The following is a 19,449-nucleotide window of genomic DNA, read 5'->3' on the forward strand; positions in this document are numbered from 1 at the left end:
GAACACTCAAGATACATTTGTTCCATCAGGATAGCCTCTTACCAGCCATGCTTATAAGTACACCTCTCCCTGGCCCTCAGTCTCTGCCCAAAAGCACTCAGCTTTCTCTCTCTGTGGGCCAAGAAGCTTGCTGCGCTGTCTCCTGCTGCCAGGTCTCTGCTACCAGGTTTCTCCTGCTGGTCTCTCCTTCCTTAGTGGTGGTGGGCTCCTCCTCTCTGCTCTGAATCGGCTGTCTTTTAAGGCAAAACTGACCAGTCCCCTTGGTAGGCCACAATTACCCTATCACATAATTAGTTGGGTGGGAGCTACAAGACCATAACTAGAAAGGCCATACACAAAAGTAATCCACCATAGAGCCAACAGACACATGTACACCAATGTTCACTGTAGCACTACTCACAATAGCCAAGAGATGGAAACAACCCAAATGTCCATCGACAGATATATGGATAAAGAAAATATGGTGCACACACATAATGGAATCTTACCGTGCCATAAAGAGAAATGAAGTCCTTATACATGCAACAACATGGATGAAACTTGAAAACATGCTGAGTGAAACAAATCAGTCACAAAAGGAAAAATATAGTATGGTTTCCCTAATGTGAAATATTTAAAATAGGAAAATATACAGAAATCAGAGTTTAACAGTAGTTTCCAGTGGCAGGAGGTAAGAGAAAGCTGGGAAATCTTTGTCCTCATAGCACTGAATTTTGGTTTATGGTGATGGAAAATATGGCAATGGATATTGGTAATGGTTGCACAACATGACTGATGTAATTGGTTTCACTGAATTATACAAGCGACAAGAGTTGAATTGACAAATGTTGTGTTTACTATATTTTTATAATACTTAAAAAAATAAAAAATGTATAAAGGGACAAACAGCAAGAAAGGTTAGAAAGGGGGCAGGGCAAATCAAATAAGACTAGATAGTAAGTGAAATGAACGAGCTACTTCATGAATGTAATCATAGAGGTAACTAACATTTTAAATCAAAATCACTCTGGGTAACTGGACCAAAGCAAAAGCAAAGCAGTTTCCTAGACACATCCAAACACTTCGAGGAACAGAGTAGCTAGAATTGGGGCTGGGGGACCATAGATTTGGGAGACATTATCTTAGTCAACCAGTGCTGCTGTAACAGAAATACCACAAGGGGATGACTTTAACAAAGAGAAGCTTATTCTTTCACAGTCAAGTAGGCTGTAACTCCAAAGTCAGGGTGTCAGCTCCAGGGGGAGGTTTTCTCTCTTGGCTCTGGAGGAAGGTCCTTGTGATACATCAGTCTTCCCTTGGTCTGGAAGTATCTCAGCACAGGAACCTCAAGTCCAAAGGAGGAGCTCCGTTCCTGGCGCTGCTTTCTTGGTGGTATGAGGACACCCACTCTCTGCTTACTTTCCTTTCCTTTTTATCTCTTGAGAGATAAAAGGTGGTACAGGCCACACCCCACGGAAACTTCCTTTACATTGGATCAGGGATGTGACCTGGGTGAGTGGTGTCACAATCCCACCCTAATTCTTTTTTTTTAATTTTTATTGTGCTTTAAGTGAAAGTTTACAAATCAAGTCAGTCTCTCATACAAAAATTTATTTACACCTTGTATATACTCCTGGTTGCTCTCCCCCTAATGAGACGGCACACTCCTTCCCTCCACTCTCTCTTTTCATGTCCATTCGACCATGCTTCCGACCCCCTCTGCCCTCTCATGTCCCCTCCAGACAGGAGATGCCCACATAGTCTCATGTGTCTACTTGATCCAAGAAGCTCATTCTTCACCAGTATGATTTTCTATCCCATCGTGCATTGGGAATGGTTCCTGTCTTGGCCTAAGAGAAGGTCTAGGGACCATGACCTCCAGGGTCCTTCTAGTCTCAATCAGACCAGTAAGTCTGGTCTTTTTAAGAGAATTTGTTTACCCTAATTCTTTTAACATAAATTTACAATCACAAAATGGAGGACAACCACACAATGCTGGAAATCATAGCCCAGCCAAATTGATACACACATTTTTGGGGGGACATAATTGAATCCATGACAGACATCTAGGTCAACTGGCATAATATAGTTTAATGAGAAAATGATCTACATCCCATTTGGGTGAGTAGTGTCTGGGGTCTTAAAAGCTTGCGAGAGGCCATCTAAGATACACCTTGTGGTCCCATCTCACTTGGAGCAAAGGAGAATAAAGAAAACCAAAGACACAAGGAAAATACTAGCCCAAAGAACTCAAGGACCACATGAACCAGAGACTACACCAGACTGAGACCAGAAGAACTAGATGGTGCCTGGCTACCACAAAAGACTGCCCTGACTGGGAATACAACAGAGAGTCCCAGACAGAGCAGGAAAAAAATGCAGAATGGAATTCAAATTCATGTAAAAAGACCAGACTTAATGGTCTGACAGAGAATGGAGGAACACCCGAAACTATGACCCCCAGATGCTCTGTTAACACAGAACTGACACCATTCCTGAAGCCCACTCTTCAGACAAAGATTAGACAGGACTATAAAACAAAAATACATGCCAGGAACATGCTTCTTAGTTCATTCAGATATACGAGACTAAATGGGCAGCTCCTGTCCAAAAGCAGGACAAGAAGGCAGGAAGGGATAGGAACTGGTCAAACGGACACAGGGAACCCGGGGTGGAAAGTGGGAGTATGCTGTCACATTGTGGTGACTGCAACCAATGTCACAAAACAATATATATGTATAAATAAATTATTGAATGAGAAATTAACTTGACCTGTAAACCTTCACCTAAAGCACAATTTTAAAAAAAGTGAGAGAGAGAAAAAAAAAATATATATATATATATAAAATAAGATAAAAAGCACACAAAGGACAAAAAACAAACAAACAAAAAACCAGTGTTCTGGGCAGTGTGAGGGACAAGGGGAGAAGCAGGAGGACCAGTTAGGAAGCTACTGCAGTAATCCAGGGAAGAGATGATGGTGACTTGGACAAGTTGGTAAGAATGGAAATGGTGAGAAGTGGTCAGGTTCTAGGTACATTTTGAAGATAGAGCCAACAAGATTTGCTGATAGATGGGATGGAGGCGTGAGAGCAAATGAGCAGTCAAGGATGACTACAGTGGTTTTGGTCTGAGAATAAGAAGGATGGGCTACTACCAGCAAAGATGGAGAAGGCTGTGGGAGGAGTAGTTGCACTTATACTCTCCTTTTTTATGGAAATTATCCAGTAGTGTGCTGGCTAATGTTTCAGAACTGGATTCCAGGATGAGGGCAGCCCTGATTGACAGTTTTGCCAATTTCTCTGGTATAAATACTCCCATCATGGGTAATTTCAAGCTACTGACATGATGTCCCAGAACACCAGTTGAGAAGTGATAGAAACAACAGATGCTTGCAATCTGGTAAGAATCAGCATCAGCACACCACTGAATTACTTTTGTTTGTTTTACCTCCCCATACTATAATAAGCTCCTTGAAAACAGAATCTAATTATTTGTAGATTCCAAAAGTCCTAGGAGAAATGCCTTACACATAAACATTAAATAAATGTTGAAGATAGGTACAGATAGGTTAATTGATATTAATTATATTTTGACATTACTTGGTATGCCAAGTGTTTGACTTTACTGAAATTAAAAAAAAATTTTTTTTTCCATTGATATCAGTTCTTAAACTGGAGAACACATTTTTCTAGATTTCAAATCATTCATTTCTTTTGAAGGCATATAGGTAGTTGAGCAAAAGTACATTATGTTCATTAAATTTTAATCCTCAGTAAATTTTTTTTTTTTAAAGAGAGCAGAGGAAGAAAGAAAAAAATTTCAAGAAGGAGGGTGCTAAACCATGACTTTTGCCAGTGAAGCTCTACAACTGGATCTGGCTTCCTTTGAGTTTCTTCTCCTTCTCCTCCTCTTCTTCCCCCCTCTCCTGACTCCTTCTCCTCTTTCTCCTGTTTCAAATCTCAGAGTTTAAGGTCAAGGAACAGGAGTCTTAGTTAATCAGAAAAAAATCCTTCTGCCAGGAATTAACTACCACATAAACTTTACTGTTTCACCAATTTCTTGAACTTATATCGAAAACACATTTTTTCCTGTTGCCGTTGAGTCGATTCTGATTCACAGCGATACTATACTAAAAACTATTAAATGCATTTTTTAAATGTATATCAAAAATGCATTTAGTCACCTGTCATTATTACTTAAGTTTACCCTTCTTTAGGATGAGCTCCGCCTTTTGTATTTTAGGAATGGTTCTAAATTTTGCCCATGTAAGGGAGGGCAAGGGAGAGCAGAGAGGTAAAATAAATATATTAACATATTCATTGGCTTCTCCTTTTAGTGGTCAGGTCACAATCATTGAATCAACAGAGTTTAGGGCTATGTTTTGATTTAAACTATCTTTTATAAGCCCTCCTTTTAGTAATGTAAGTTAAAAATGGTTGTAAATTTTGCATAATTGTATAGGAGGCTTTCTGGTGGATAGGTATTCAAATATATCTAAAATACTAATTTCTCTTTTTACTCAAGTTCAAATGACGTCCTTGCTGTGGTGAAATTAGTGTGTGTTTAATTGAAAAATGAAAAATCTATTATATAGTAAGAGAAACCAAAGCAAAGGAGCATTCTGTGGGTTTTTTTTTTTTTTTCTTTCTTTTGGTAAATATTAAGTTGTTATATTATTTTTGAAATACTACTGATTTGGGTATATTTTATTCAAGTGAAAATGATCTCTTTGCTATAGTGAATTTTTTTGTGTTTTATTTTTAAAAGCTGGACAGCCTGAACTTGGAGGTAAATCTATTTTTATAATAAAAAATTTATATTACAATATTAGAAACTAGATTGAAGTGCTTAAGCTTTTCTAATATATGTACAGTATTGATATAGTATACATTTTCTTTATGTTCAAATAAAAATTATCCTTTGCTGAGGTAAATTTTTTTTGTTTTTGCTTTTTTAGGCCTTGAACCTGAGGTACAAGGTAAAATTTTCATTAAATACTTGGAATATTGCAGAATTGAAACAAAACAAAGATATTGTTGTCTTCTCATGTTGTTGTTGTTGTTAGGTGCCATCAACTTGGCTCCAACTCATAGCAACCGTATGTACAAAAGAAAGAAAAACTGCCCAGTCCTGGGCCATCCTCACAATCCTTGCTATGTTTCAGCCCATTGTTATAGCCACTGTGTCAATCCATCTTGTTGACGGTCTTCTTATACATGAATGTAAATATTAACTTAGGGTGGTATGACCGTGTGTTACCAATAACTTGACTTTAAGATTAGTTTAGACACAGGAGTCTTTCTTCACAGTGTGATAAACTTCCATTCTCATACTCCCCGCCTGCAGACCAAAGAACTACCAAAACGGACCCTTCCCTGCACATTTCACCTTTGCCAAATGCCCTTCTCCTCTTTAATTTATCCTCAAAAACCAAGGCAGCTCGTGAAGAAATTGCCACCATCTTTTCATGAGATGTAAGCAAAATACCCCCAAATCCTCTAGCTCTTTGGGATTACCTTTTACTGTAATATTCATATAAAATGACTGAAATCCTCATTCCACAAGTTCATGGTCCTTCTCATGATTTCCGGGGACACACATGGTCAAGATCACTCCTTGCTCTAAATACCTATGCTTAATGATGTCTCAGTTTTCCCTCCCTCTCATCATTTTGCCCTCCCAGGCTGCTGTTCTCTTTCCCTTTATTTTTCTCCCTCCATTTTTTTTCCCTTTCCTCCTTTCTTTTGCCCTCCCTTCCTCCCTTCCTTGCTTCCTTTCTTTGCCTTCTTTCCCTCCTTTTTCTTCTTCCTCTTTTCTTCCCTTCCTCCTTTCCTACCTCCCTCCTTCACTTTTTTCCCTCTTAGTTTTGGACCTCAGGGCAGGTGGATGAGCTGACCATGCTCTTCAGTTCATTGCACATTATCATCATTAGTCCGGGACAGACCCCTCTTCTATTTTAATTTTCCTTTATCCCTATACCCACCAAACCAAATCCACTGCTGTTGAGTCGATTCTAACTTATAGCAACCTTGTAGGACACAGCAGAACTGCCCCATAGGGTTTCCAAGGCTGTAGATCTTTATGGAAGCATACCGTCATGTCTTTCTCCCACGGAGCGGCTCGTGGGTTCAATCTGCCAACCCTTAGGTTAGCAGCCAAGAGCTTAACCACTGAGCCACCACGGCTCCTTCTTTATCCCTATACCTTACTCTTATTGCCCTCTCCCCATAGGCAACCATTTTAATATGTTTTAATGTTACATCTTTTTGTTTGTATGCATTCTTATCCAATGTTTATTTATTCATGAGCATATATTTCTCATTCACATAGTATTGTGAAGTAGATATTATTTATTCTTTTCACAAATCATTAAGTTTTTATGATCTGTCCATGTTTCTGTGTGTTCATCTAAAAAAGTCACTATTGCTTTTAACTGCTGCATAAAACACTCTGTGGTGTTCATCTTTCACAATTTACCCTCCACTTTCCCAGTAATGAACTCAGCCACCAATCACACTGCAGTGAAATATCTTCTCCTTAAAGATATTCAGAGAATTTTGGGGGGAACTGTCAGGTCTTAGAGCATGCATGTAGTTAATTTGACTAAGTAGCACCTGGATGTTCTTTGGCATAGCTGTACCAGTCGACATTCCCCACCAACAACGCCTGAGGCTTTTCTACAACCTACCAACATATGCCATTATCCTGCTTTCCAATTTTGTTAGTCTCATAGTGTAAAGTACTATGGATGGCATTGTTTCTTAATTTGTATTTCTCTATCAATCAATGATTTTGATTTTCTTTTCATGTGCATTTTTTTTTTTTTTTTTTTTTTTAGTTTCCTCTTCCTTTCTTTCCTCTACCCTTTTGCCACTTCACATTCTTTGCCCAGTTTTATACTGGAGTTGCAGTCTTCTTTCTTATTGATTTGCAGGGCTTCCTTTTACATTCTAGATACTAATCCATGGTTAGTTTTAGACACTGCAAATACCTTCTTTCATTCTGTCATCTATTAACTTTATCCATGGTGAGCTTTCTTGCATATAAATCTTTATGTAATGTTTTTGAAGCTTTTGGTGCTCTTCTTCTCTGCAATCCACCCCAGCTACACTGGACTTGATCTATCTTCCTTTGTTGAGCATTTAATATGAATGTTTGAGTCTTCTCTTTAATTCAAGAAGGTGCTTTTGTAAATGCTTCTGAGCAGAGTCTCTTGGTCCCAGAAAACCACCTAGGTGTATGGCATACCAAATACATGTATGGCTGTCCCAAAGAGAACTTGGGAAATCCATGGGCAACAGAAAGGATTGCTCCATCAAAGTAGCATTACCCTTCTGGGATATGCCAAGGCAGAGCGTGTTGGTGGGAATCAGCCTTTGAATCTGTATGTTAAAGAAATCATGATTCTGCCCACTGAGATGTTCTAGGACAACACAGGAAAGATGGAATCATCTAGTATAACTTCAAGGGAAAGTTTAAGGAAGCAAAGAGAATCTTTTTTGTTTTTTCCTTTTGCATCCCAGATGCCTAATATTCACTATGCCTAATACTGAAACAAATGAAATATCCTTCTTTGCATGGCCCCTTTACAAGGTGCCTTATTATGTTCAAAGGACAGGAGACTTTTTAATATCAGGCTCAGGACTCACTTGGTCAGTGTCAATGACTGCTCCTTATCTTATGTTAAAAAAAAAATTGACATTGAGTCAATCTGGACTCATGGAGACCCCATGTGTTGCACAGTAGAACTGCACTCCAAGGGCTTTCAAGGATGTGATCTTCCAGAAGCAGATCACCAGGCCTTTCTTCTGAGGTGTTTGTGGGTGGGTTTAAACCTCCAATGTTTCAGTTAATAGTGGCGTGCTTGACCATTTGTGCTATCAACAGATGCCAAGACCTTGTGAACTCAGACAGCTAAAAGAAAGGTTTCCCTTCTCTGGGCCCATAAATTTTGTCTGCTCTAAATGCAGAAAACCTGAGCCTCACCACTCAGTTATACCAACAGATTCCTCCGGCAATAGTTCTAGATAGTTCATCTGATGGCTTCTCAATTGCCTAGTGATAGAAAGGAAGTAAGATGATGTGCTTTGGGGATTTTGTACAGTCTTTTTTAAAGAAAGGACAAATTCAAGACAGAAAAGTATTATCAAAGTTTAAATTATTTTAACGATTTAATTTTACCATAAACACAACTTTACACATTAGAACATTTTGCTTTATTATAGAAGAAATGGAGACCTTGACAGCTGATATGGATGCAGGTAAGTTCAATTATACTTCTTGACTAGTAGTGGTTCAGTGGTTTAAGTCTGCATTTTAATGTCATGTGTGCATGTGTTTTGATTCAAGCAATAATTAAATTTGGTATCAGTTAAGGTAAAAAAATATTATTCTTTTCCTATCGCTTGACGGCAGTGGGTTTAGTGGGTTATCATTTTTAAGAAAAACAAGCATAAGTGCTTCTTGAGAACTGCTTTTAAGAACCGAGTTATTTCACATGGCTGCTTTTGAAGTGAAAACAACACTCTTCTGCTATATAAAGTTTTTCTGTTTGTTACAAGCTTTGCCGAGTCAGTCCTGTCAAAAACAACCAGATTTCAAACATGTCCCGTGGCATACATTTTGAAATAGAAAAATAATCAGATTTAATTGAATTAACCTGTTCTTTCATAAAACTTTTAACCATTATAATAAAAGGCCTGCGTCCTGGGAAGACAGTAATTGGTCAGAGCTTTCAGGTCAGACAGACCTGCATGGAATGCTGACTCCATTATTTATTAGTCACGTAAGTTTGGGTAACTTAACCTCAAATAGATTGGGAATAAAATAGGTGCTATTTTAGGGGGATTAGGGGCTTAAACTCAGATGAGAATTCCTTATATTTGCCAGGTCCCCAAATTATTTAACAGGTTTTGTTTGTTTTGTTTTGCTTTTTAAATCAGGCAACGAGTTAATGATTTACAACTCAAAAGATACAGATGTCAGTCAGAAGGGTTTTCTCATCAAAGGCCCTTTATTTTCTACTCAAAATAATATTAATTTTCAGATATTACCCAAGCTGGTTTCATAGTTCTCAATGGATGAAGCATCTCTTCTTTCAAGTTCAAGCAGATATTTAAGCCTTAACATTACACTTTTTCCCCAACTCAGTTCTTAGAATGAGATCTATCTACATTCATTTACAGCTTCTTTCTCTTGGAGACCTACCTCCTTCTTGTATGCCCAAAACAACACACCAAAACCAAACCCAAACCCACTGCCGTCAAGTCGATTCCGATTCATAGTGACCCTATAAGACAGAGTAGAACTGCCTCATAGAGTTTCCAAGGAGAGCCTGGTGGATTTGAACTGCCGACCTCTTGGTTAGCAGCCGTAGTTCTTAACCACTACGCCACCAGGGTTTCCAAAACAATGGACAGTGATATTTAATTTCCTTTCTCATGTAGATCTCCATAGGTATTACTAAGAAGCAAGCTTGCAAAAACATTCCTGATGTAATGAAAATATATGAAGAGAAGAACGAGAACTTCTGATACTTTTACTGTCTTCCTTTGTCATGACTACTCTTGTAAATACATGTCTTAAGCCGGGCTCTACCACATTTTCCCAGTGGTAGACAACAATCACGGGGGAGGGAAACATCACCACACGTCAAGTGACTAAAAAACATGCCCAGGCCCACTGATACTGGATTGTCCAGGGGTCCCTGGCACAAAACCTCTCAGGCCTGATATGATGATTAAATAAGATAAACTATGTACGAAGTGCTTAGCATGGAGGCTGACACATACACTCAATATGAACATCATTAATGCTAATGTTAACATCACTGAAGAGTTCCATAGAAACAGTCTCTGCAAAATAAAAACTATGAGGGTGAGGAGATGCGGTTCTCCGTGTCAGCTTGTTCTGATTTCAGAATGTGAACCTACCACGTCATTGTAGTCACTGGACATGTGATGTCCCTCATCAGCTAGAGCCTGGTAAATAACTCCTCAGCCAGCCTCTTTCTGTCACTTGTCTGCCTTTAGGCAGAGCTTCAGAGAATCAAGCCAATTTTAATATTAAGCCAACATTTTTCAAAAAGGTGAGTAGTATGCTTTAGCATCCAAAATAATTTCCTTATATATCAGGCCCATTTTGTATTAGCTATGACTCTATTCTCTTTTTGTGGTATAGATAATCAAGAACTGTCTATCCACAAGGTAATGAGTACAAAATAATAATGATACAATCTCTTCCTTTCTTGAAGAAAGAAAACGGATAAAGTCATTTTTACCTACGCTATCCTGTGGAGTTAAGAACACCTCCCATGTTCGAAGAAAACGAGTCGTGGGAGGAGTAAATGCACAAGTGGTAAATCTGGATGAAAAGACATAATGTTTACTTCTTAGGAAGAGTCCAAGCAAGGGGAAAAAGTAGAGGATGACATAATTACAAGACACTGGGATCATACAGCAGAAATATCTTAGGGGTACTTCTGTGCACCGCTGTCTGGTAGAATGGTAATGATCACACCAATGTCTTTTATAGGGGGAATTCCCATGGCAGGTGGCCATCAAGGACGGTGACAAAATCAACTGTGGAGGAATTTATATTGGTGGCTGTTGGATTCTGACCGCTGCACATTGTGTCAGGTAAAAAAAAAAAGGTCTCCAGTAGATCTTGGATTTTCTGAAACAATGAAAATTTGTAATATAGATTGTGGCAAATACTGAAGAAAAGCATATCTGTGAAAAATCATTGAGAAGATGTACTTTATTAACTGCTAAATACCCTCAGATATTCACGACTGGGTTCCCAAATGCTTATCACCCAGAACCTACTGGTTCCTCACAGACCAAATTGCTTAATCCCAGGTAATAAGATCAAACGCCTGGTAGGTACCAAGTTACTTCACTTGGCTCATGTGCATGGTGGAAAAGTCCGTAGATTCTATCTACATTTCGTAGAGCTCAGACCAAACTGTTTGGAGGAGTTTATGATTGAAGAGTTTGTAAAGAGATAATACTAGCCCAGCATTGTCTCTAGGCTCACCTCAACAAAGTTGCTATGTAAGGAACTGCACGCACACAAAAGTTCCAAACGCACAACTCATTTTTTCTCATCCACGTACCCTTAACTGTATGTGTTTCAAGCAGTGAAGGAACTGATGAAAGCTCAGGAATAATTAATTCACAAGGCTAATCAGCTGCAGCACTGACTGGCTTACTCTGTGATTCTAGAATTGCTTACATGGGATACATGACTCAAAGCTGTGGTCTCGGTGAGTAGCGTCTGATCTTAAATGCTTGTGAGTGGCCATCTAAGATACTCCACTGGTCTCACCCCTTCCGGAGCAAGGAAGAATGAAGAAAACCAAAGACACAAGGGAAAGATTAGTCCAAAGGACTAACAGACCACAACTAACACAGCCTCTGCCAGACTGAGTCCAGTACAACTAGATGGTGCCCAGCTACCACCACTGACTACTCTGACAGGGATCACAAGAGGGTCCCAGACAGAGCTGGAGAAAAATGTAGAATAAAAGTGTAACCCACAAAAAAAGACCAGACTTACTGGCCTGACAGAGGCTGGAGAAGCCTGGGAGTTTAGCCCGTGGACACCCGTTTAGCTCAGAAATGAAGTTAATCCTGAGGTTCACCCTTCAGCCAAAGATTAGACAGGCCCATATAACAAAATAAGACTAAAAGGGCACACCAGCCCAAGGGAAAGGACTAGAAGGCAGGACGGAACAGGAAGGCTGGTAATATGGAACCCAAGGTAAAGAAGGGGAGAGTGTTGACATGTCATGGGGTTGTCAACCAATGTCACAAAACAATATGGGTACTGTTTAATGAGAAGCTAGTTTGTTCTATAAACCTTCATCTAAAGTACAATTTAAGAAAAAAAAAAAAAAGCTGTGTCTAAGTCAGTCTTTTGAGGACAGGGCCATTGTACTGCACCACTGCAGGGGGTGCTACTCACACTGTTTTTTAGTTCCTCGGGCTGCACACATGAACCAGGAGTCAGTGAGGAATCAGCCTGCTGAAGAGCTGGAGGAGACTTGACAGCTGAAGAACAAATCCTGTTATTTCCTTCTTTGACAGGGTTTGAGATTCTTGGGTCACAGAAGTGGGGTAGGTTTATTGGTCCTTTTTTTTTTAATTGTGCTTAGGTGAAAGTTTACAGGTCAAGTTAGTTTCTCATTCAAAAATTTATACACATACTGTTTTGTGACATTAGTTGCAATCCCCACAATGTGACAACACTCTCCCCCTTTCCACCCACGTTCCTTGTGTCCATTTGTTCTGTCCCTGTCCCTTTGTGCCTTCTTGTCTTGCTTTTGGGTAGGAGTTGCCCATTTAATCTCATATATTTGATTTAACTAAGAAGCACATTCTTCATGTATGTTATTGTTTTATAGGCTTGTCTATTCTTTGTCTGAAAAGTGGGCTTCAGGAGTGGTTTCAGTTCTGAGTTAGCAGAGTGTCCAGGGGCCATAGTCTCAGGGGTCCACCAGTCTCTGTCATACTAGTAAGTCTGGTCTTTTTTGTGAATTTGAATTTTATTCTACAAATTTCTCCCACTCTGTCCAGGACTCTCTGCTGTGATTCCTGTCAGAGCAATCAGTAGTAGGAGCCATCATCTAGTTCTTCCTGGCTCACGCTAGTGGAAGCTTTGGTTCATATGGTCCTTAAGTCCTTTGGGCTAATATTTTTCTTGTGCCTTTGGTTTTCTTTATTCTCCTTTACTCTGGATGGGATGGGACCAATAGATGTATCTTAGATGGCCACTCATAAGCTTTAAGACCCCAGATGCTACTCAGCAAAGTAGGATGTAGAACATTTTCTTTATGAACTATGTTATGCCAATTGACCTAAATGTCCCCTGGGACTATGATCCCCAGCCCTCAGCCCTAGCAACCGGGTCCCTCAAGGTGTTTGGATGTGCCTAGGAAACTTCTATGACTCTACCTTGATCAAGTTGTGCTGACTTCTATGTTGTGTGTTGTCTTTTCCTTCACCAAAGTTGGCACTTGTCTGCTATCTAGTTAGTGGATTCCTCTCCCTCTCTCTCCCTACCCTAGTAAACATTAAAGAATTTTTTCTTTTCTGTGAACCTTTTCTTGAGTTCTTATCATAGTGGTCTCATACAATACCTATCCTTTTGTGACTGACTCAGCATAATACCCTCCAGACTCATCCATATTTTGAGATGTTTCAAAAACTCATCATTGTTCTTTATCTTTGCATGGTATTCCATTGTGTGTATATATCATAATTTGTTTATCCATTCCTCTGTAGATGGACACTTAGGTTGTTTCTATCTTTTTGCTATTGTGAATAATGCAGCAGTGAACATGGGGTGTGCATATGTCTACTCATGTGATGGCTACTATTTCTCTAAGATATATTCTTAGGTGTGGAATTGCTGGATTATATGGTATTTCTACTTCTAGCTTTTTAAGGAGGTGCCATATTGTTTTCCATAGTGGTTGTACCATTTTACATTCCCACCAGCAGTGCATAAGAGTTTCAATCTCCCTGCAATCTAACATTTGCTATTTCCTTTTTCTTTTTTTTTTTTTTCTTGATTAGTGCCAGTATTGTTAGGATCACTTGGCATCTCATTATAGTTTTGCATTTCTCTAATGGCTAAAGATTGAAAGCATTTCCTCATTTGTCTGTTAGCAGCCTGCATGTCTTCTTTGGTGAAGTGTCATATCCTTTGCCCATTTTTTAATTGGGTTGTCTTTTTATTGTTGAGGTGTTATAGTATGTTATAGATTTTAGAGATTAGACCCTTGTCATATATGTCATAGCCAAAAATTTTTTCCCAGTCTGTGGGTTCTCTTTTTATTCTTTTGGTGAAGTCTTTTGATGAGCCTAACTGTTTAATTTTTAGGAGCTCTCAGTTATCTGGTTTCTCTTCTGGTGTTTGTGCATTATTAGTTATGGTCTGTATTCCATTTATACATGTATTAAGGCCCCTAGAATTGTTCCTATTTTTTCTTCTATGATCTTTATCATTTTAGGTTTATACTTAGGCCTTTGATTCATTTTCAGTTAGTTTTTGTGTATGATATGAGGTATGCATCTTGTTTCATTTTTTACAAATGGACATCCAGTTATGCCAGTACCATTTGTTAAAGACGGCACAGTGGTTCTGATGCAGCATTGGAATGGGAGAGGATGTCTTCTGAAAAAATGGGAAATACAAGTTTCTTGCAGGGCCCATAAGGTTAGGTTATATATAAGTGACTAAATGACAGTACGCAAAGGGTGTTGATAAATGAATCAAGGTTAACTTGGAGGAGGGACAGAGCTCAGGACTCTGGCCTCCGTTCTGACCTTTGGAGTGAATGAACATCATTTACTGAGTGCCTGTTTCTGACCAGGTACTGTGCCAGTACTAGAAGTATATATTATTTCATTTAATATTACCAACAGTCCTAAGAAGTAAATATTATTCTCCCCATTTTGTAGATAAACAGACAGACTGAGAAGTTACCTGATGTGGCTAAACCCAAAGTACTAGTCAGTAGCAAAACTAGGATAAAATCAAGTTCAGTATATTTGATAGTAACTTAGATAAGAGTCTACTTAGCAAATTTTAGCAAATCCCCAAAGCTGGGAGGGATAGCAAATATGTTGAATGATTAAATATGCTGAACAACGTCCATAAAGGTCTTCATGGATATGAACAATGAGCCAAATCTAATTTCTCCTATCTAAAAGACTCTTTTCTCTTGCCTCCTGTGACACAGCACACTCTTGGTTGTCCACCTACCTCTCTGGCCATACTGTCTCTACCTCTCCTCCAGGGACCACAGCACCACCTCCTGCTCCACCCACTCTGTACTTCTTTCAGGTATTCAAGTGCACCTTGCTCCCTCCTGTAAAACCTCAAAAACAAACCAGTTGCCTCAAGTCAATTCCAACTCATGGAATGACCCCATGTGTGCTCCATAGGGTTTTCATGGCTATGACCTTTTGGAGCCAGATTGCCAGGCTTTTCATGTGAGGCATCTCTGGGTAGATTCAAACCACCAACGTTTCAGCTAGTAGTTTAGCACTTAACGTTTGCACTACCCAGGGACTCCTCATATGTTGTTTCCCCTGGCTGACATGGTCTTCCTTCCCTTCTTTGCTTAGTTAATGCTACCCTTTATTCAGAACTGAGAGCTCAATCTTCACTTCTTCAGAGAAACTTCCCTGACTCCCTGAAGTCAAAGCCCCCTTTCTATGTTCTTAGAACCCCAAGTACTATTCATTCTTCTCAATTTTCACAGTTGAACACATCCTCATCAGTTTCATCTATCTAATGCTGCCTCTTTCTATAGACCCTGAGCATTATGAGGCAGAAACCATTTCCGATTTTGCTCACTGCCGCACCCCCAGTGCCTAGCATAGTGTCTCATATATATTAGGTGCACAGTATTTGTTGAGTAAATTGAATAAATAAACAAGATTAACCCTTAACCAATGCTTAGAACCTCTGATCTTGAAAAACAACCAAAATTAATATGAAGCACAGCATCTGGGAACATTACTGGAGGAAAACCTGTGTGCTGAAGAACAAGCTGTTATTTCCTTCTCTGACAGAGTTTTGATATTTTCAGGTCAGAAAAGTCAGGTAAACATAATGAGTCCGGATTCATATACACATGTGTCCCATGTAAGCAATTTATCCAGAAGCACAGAGCAAGCTAGTAGTACTGCAGGAGTGTGGGAGTTAATTAGCATTGAGCTTTGATCATTTCCTTTATCACTTAGAATGCATATCAGTTATTTTTAAAGGTACATGATGGGTAAAATGATTGTGTGTTTGGAGTCTCTGAACGTATGCAGCTCTTTAAACAATAAACAAAAGCACACCAAGCACCTCATTAGCTCCTGGGACGGTGATTAACTGTAAGGTGTAGCACCAACGTTTATGATTACCTGAATCATCATCACATAAGGATAAATTATGTTCAGATTATGCTGTTTGAGAAGGCAGAAGGTATACAGAAAACACATTTTTTAAAAATCTCCTTTAAGATGTTTAAAAATAAGTTTTGTTTCTTAAGGAAAATCCATTTTGTGAAATAACTTGGGTTTTTTGGAAATGCTAGGCCACGAGGTCATTATTTAGCACCTTACTTTTAAAAGGGCATCCCCAGGTGGCACAAATAGTTAAGCACACGACTACAAGCCAGAAGGGTGGCAGTTTGAAACCACCCAGAGGCATCTCAGAAGGAAGGCCTGGCAATCTGCTTCCAAAAAGTCACAGCTTTGAAACCTTATGGAGCTGTTCTGCTCTGCACACATGAGGTTCTCATCAGTAAGGGCTGACTCAACAGCAATTAACAACTAACAAGAACTGTCAAAAGAAGAAGGAAAAAACAAAACAAACATAAAAACCAAAGCTATACTTCACTGAAGTGACTCTCTACTGTTCCCTGAGAAAATGATGGTAGATTCACAACTTTGAAAATTGGTATGAAAATGGAGTGCAGTATAAGAATAGGCAATATTTAGCACATTCACCATTTCAACAGGATTTTTTTAAAAATAATTTTTACTGTGCTTTAAGTGAAAGTATACAAATCAAGTCAGTCTGTCACATATAAGCTTATATACACCTTACTACATACTCCCATTTACTCTCCCCCTAATGAGTCAGCCCGCTCCCTCCTTCCAGTCTCTCCTTTCGTGACCGTTTTTCCAGTTTCTAACCCCCTCTACCCTCCCATCTCCCCTCCAGACAGGAGATACCAATACAATCTCAAGTGTCCACCTGATACAAGTAGCTCACTCTTCATCAGCATCTCTCTCCAACCCATTGTCCAGTACAATCCATGTCTGATGAGTTGGCTTCGGGAATGGTTCCTGTCCTGGGCCAACAGAAGGTTTGGGGACCACGACCGCCGGGATTCTTCTAGTCTCAGTCAGACCATTAAGTCTGGCCTTTTTATGAGAATTTAGGGTCTGCATCTCACTGTTCTCCTGCTCCCTCAGGGGTTCTCTGTTGTGCTCCCTGTCAGGGCAGTCATCAGTTGTGGCCGGGCACCATCTAGTTCTTCTGGTTTCAGGATGATGTAAGTCTCTAGTTCATGTGCCCCTTTTTGTCTCAGGCTCATAGTTATCGTGTGACCTTGGTGTTCTTCATTCTCCTTTGATCCAGGTGGGTTGAGACCAATTGATGCATCTTAGATGGCCACTTGTTAGCATTTAAGACCCCAGACACCACACTTCTAAGTGGGATGCAGAATGTTTTCTTAATGGAATTTATTTTTCCAATTGACTTAGAAGTCCCCTGAAGCCATAGCCCCCAAACCCCCGCCCTTGCTCCGCTGACCTTCAAAGCATTCAGTTTATCCCGGAAACTTCTTTGCTTTTGGTCTAGTCCAGTTGAGCTGACCTTCCCTGTATTGAGTATTGTCCTTCCCTTTACCTAAAGTAGTTCTTATCTACTAATCAGTAAATAACCTCTCGTAACCACGAAAGAATGTGTTCTTCTCAGTTTATACTATTTCTCAAGATCTTGTAATAGTGGTCTTATACAATATTTGTCCTTTTGCATCTGCCTAATTTCACTCAGCATAATGCCTTCCAGGTTCCTCCATTCAACAGGACTTCTAATGTCATTCTGCTCCCAGTGCAATGCTAGGCACTGGAGCTACACAGATGAGAATGACCACATCCTTGACCTCGAGTCTAGCAGAAAGAAAGTCACACGAATAAATAAGCACAATGCAATGTGAGGATGAAGTCAGCCTTAAAGAGTCAGGATAAATAACTGCTATGGTCTTTACCCTAAGATCTTCTTGGGTTGGCAGAGTAATTAAACAGTGTGTGATTCAACTCCCTATTTCTTCTAACACACTTCTGGAAACATGCTGTCTGCGCTCTGCATAAACACCTTCAGTGACAGGGCACTCGCTCTAGAGGCAGCAAACTCACTGTACTTCTGTGCATCTCTCCCTTTTTTCTTGTGCTTTAAGTGAAAGTTTACAAATCAAGTCAGTCTTTCACACAAAAATTTATACACAACTTGCTATATACTCCTAATTGCTCCCCCCCCATGAGACAGCACACTCTTTCCCTCCACTCTCTCTTTTCGTGTCCATTCTGCCAGCTTCTGACCCCCTCTGCCCTCCCATCAGCTTTCCAGACAGAAGATGCCAACATAGTATCCTGTGTCTACTTGATCCAAGAAGCTCACTCTTACCAGTATCATTTTCTAGCCCATTGTCCAGTCCAATCCCTGTTTGAAGAGTTGGCTTTGGGAATAGTTCCTGTCTTGGACTAACAGAAGGTCTGGGGACCATGACCACCAGGGTCCTTCGAGTCTCAGTCAGACCATTAAGTCTGGTCTTTTTATGAGAATTTGGGGTCTGCATCCCACTGCTCTCCTGCTCCCTCACAGGTTCTCTATTGTGTTCCCTGTCAGGGTAGTCATCCATTGTAGCCAGGCACCATCTAGTTCTTCTGGTCTCAGGCTGATGTAGTCTTGGTTTATGTGGACCTTTCTGTCTCTTGGGCTCATAATTACCTTTTATCTTTGGTATTCTTCATTCTCCTTTCCTCCATCAATTGAGACCAATTGATGCATCTTAGATAGCCGCTTGCTAGCGTTTAAGACCCCAGATGCCGCTCTCTAAACTAGGATGCAGAATGTTTTCTTAATAGATTTTATTATGCCAATTGACTTAGATGTCCCCTGAAACTATGGTTCCCAAGCCCTCGACCCTGCTTTGCTGGACCCTGAAGCGTTCAGTTTATTCAGGAAACTTCTTTGCTTGGTTTACTCCAGTTGTGCTGACCTCGCATGTATTATGTGTTGTCTTTCCCTTCACCTAAAATAGTTCTTATCTACCATCTAATTAGTGAAAACTCCCTCTCCCTTCCTCCCTCCCTCCCCACTCTCGTAATCATCAAAGAATATTTTCTTCTCTGTTTAAACAATTTCTCGAGTTCTTATAATAGTGGTCTTATACAATATTTGTCCTTTTGCAACTGACTAATTTCACTCAGCATAATGCCTTCCAGATTCCTCCATGTTATGAAACGTTTCACAGGTTCACCATTTTTCTTCACTGATGCGTAGTATTCCATTGTGTGACTATGCCATAATTTATTTACCCATTCATCCATTGATGGGCACCCTTGGTTGCTTGCATCTTTTTGCTATTGTAAATGGGGCTGCAATGAACATGGGCATGCATATATCTGTTGTATAAAGGCTCTTATTTCTCTAGGATATATTCCAAGGAGTGGGATTGCTGGATAGTAATGGTAGTTCTATTTCTAGCTTTTTGAGGAAGCGTCAATTGATTTCCAAAGTAGTAGTACCATTTTACATTCCCACCAGCAGTGTGTAAGTGTTCCAGCCACTCCACAATGTCTCCAACATTTATTATTTTGTGTTTTTTGGATTAATGCCACCCTTGTTGGACTGAGATGTAATTTCATTGTAGTTTTGATCTGCATTTCTCTA

At 39.8% G+C, this 19,449-nt stretch overlaps 1 protein-coding gene across 5 annotated transcripts in view; it reads left to right on the forward strand.

Annotated features, from left to right (window-relative positions):
• CFI (complement factor I) overlaps nucleotides 1-19,449 on the forward strand; it is a 98,066-nt gene that overhangs the window by 58,826 nt on the left and 19,791 nt on the right. For 3 of the 5 annotated variants that reach the window (XM_023548577.2, XM_023548575.2, XM_023548576.2), the window contains 5 exons: nucleotides 4,750-4,770; nucleotides 4,940-4,960; nucleotides 8,208-8,243; nucleotides 10,235-10,338; nucleotides 10,516-10,619. In XM_023548577.2, the coding sequence (XP_023404345.2) occupies nucleotides 4,750-4,770; nucleotides 4,940-4,960; nucleotides 8,208-8,243; nucleotides 10,235-10,338; nucleotides 10,516-10,619 (286 nt within the window). Of the gene's footprint in view, nucleotides 1-4,749; nucleotides 4,771-4,939; nucleotides 4,961-8,207; nucleotides 8,244-10,234; nucleotides 10,339-10,515; nucleotides 10,620-11,207; nucleotides 11,249-11,961; nucleotides 12,102-19,449 lie in introns of those variants that run through there. The other 2 variants (XM_064285445.1, XM_064285446.1) reach the window with 2 other exon arrangements.

The sequence above is a fragment of the Loxodonta africana genome, chromosome 5 (assembly GCF_030014295.1).
Source record: "Loxodonta africana isolate mLoxAfr1 chromosome 5, mLoxAfr1.hap2, whole genome shotgun sequence".
In the NCBI taxonomy this organism is placed as follows: domain Eukaryota; kingdom Metazoa; phylum Chordata; class Mammalia; order Proboscidea; family Elephantidae; genus Loxodonta; species Loxodonta africana.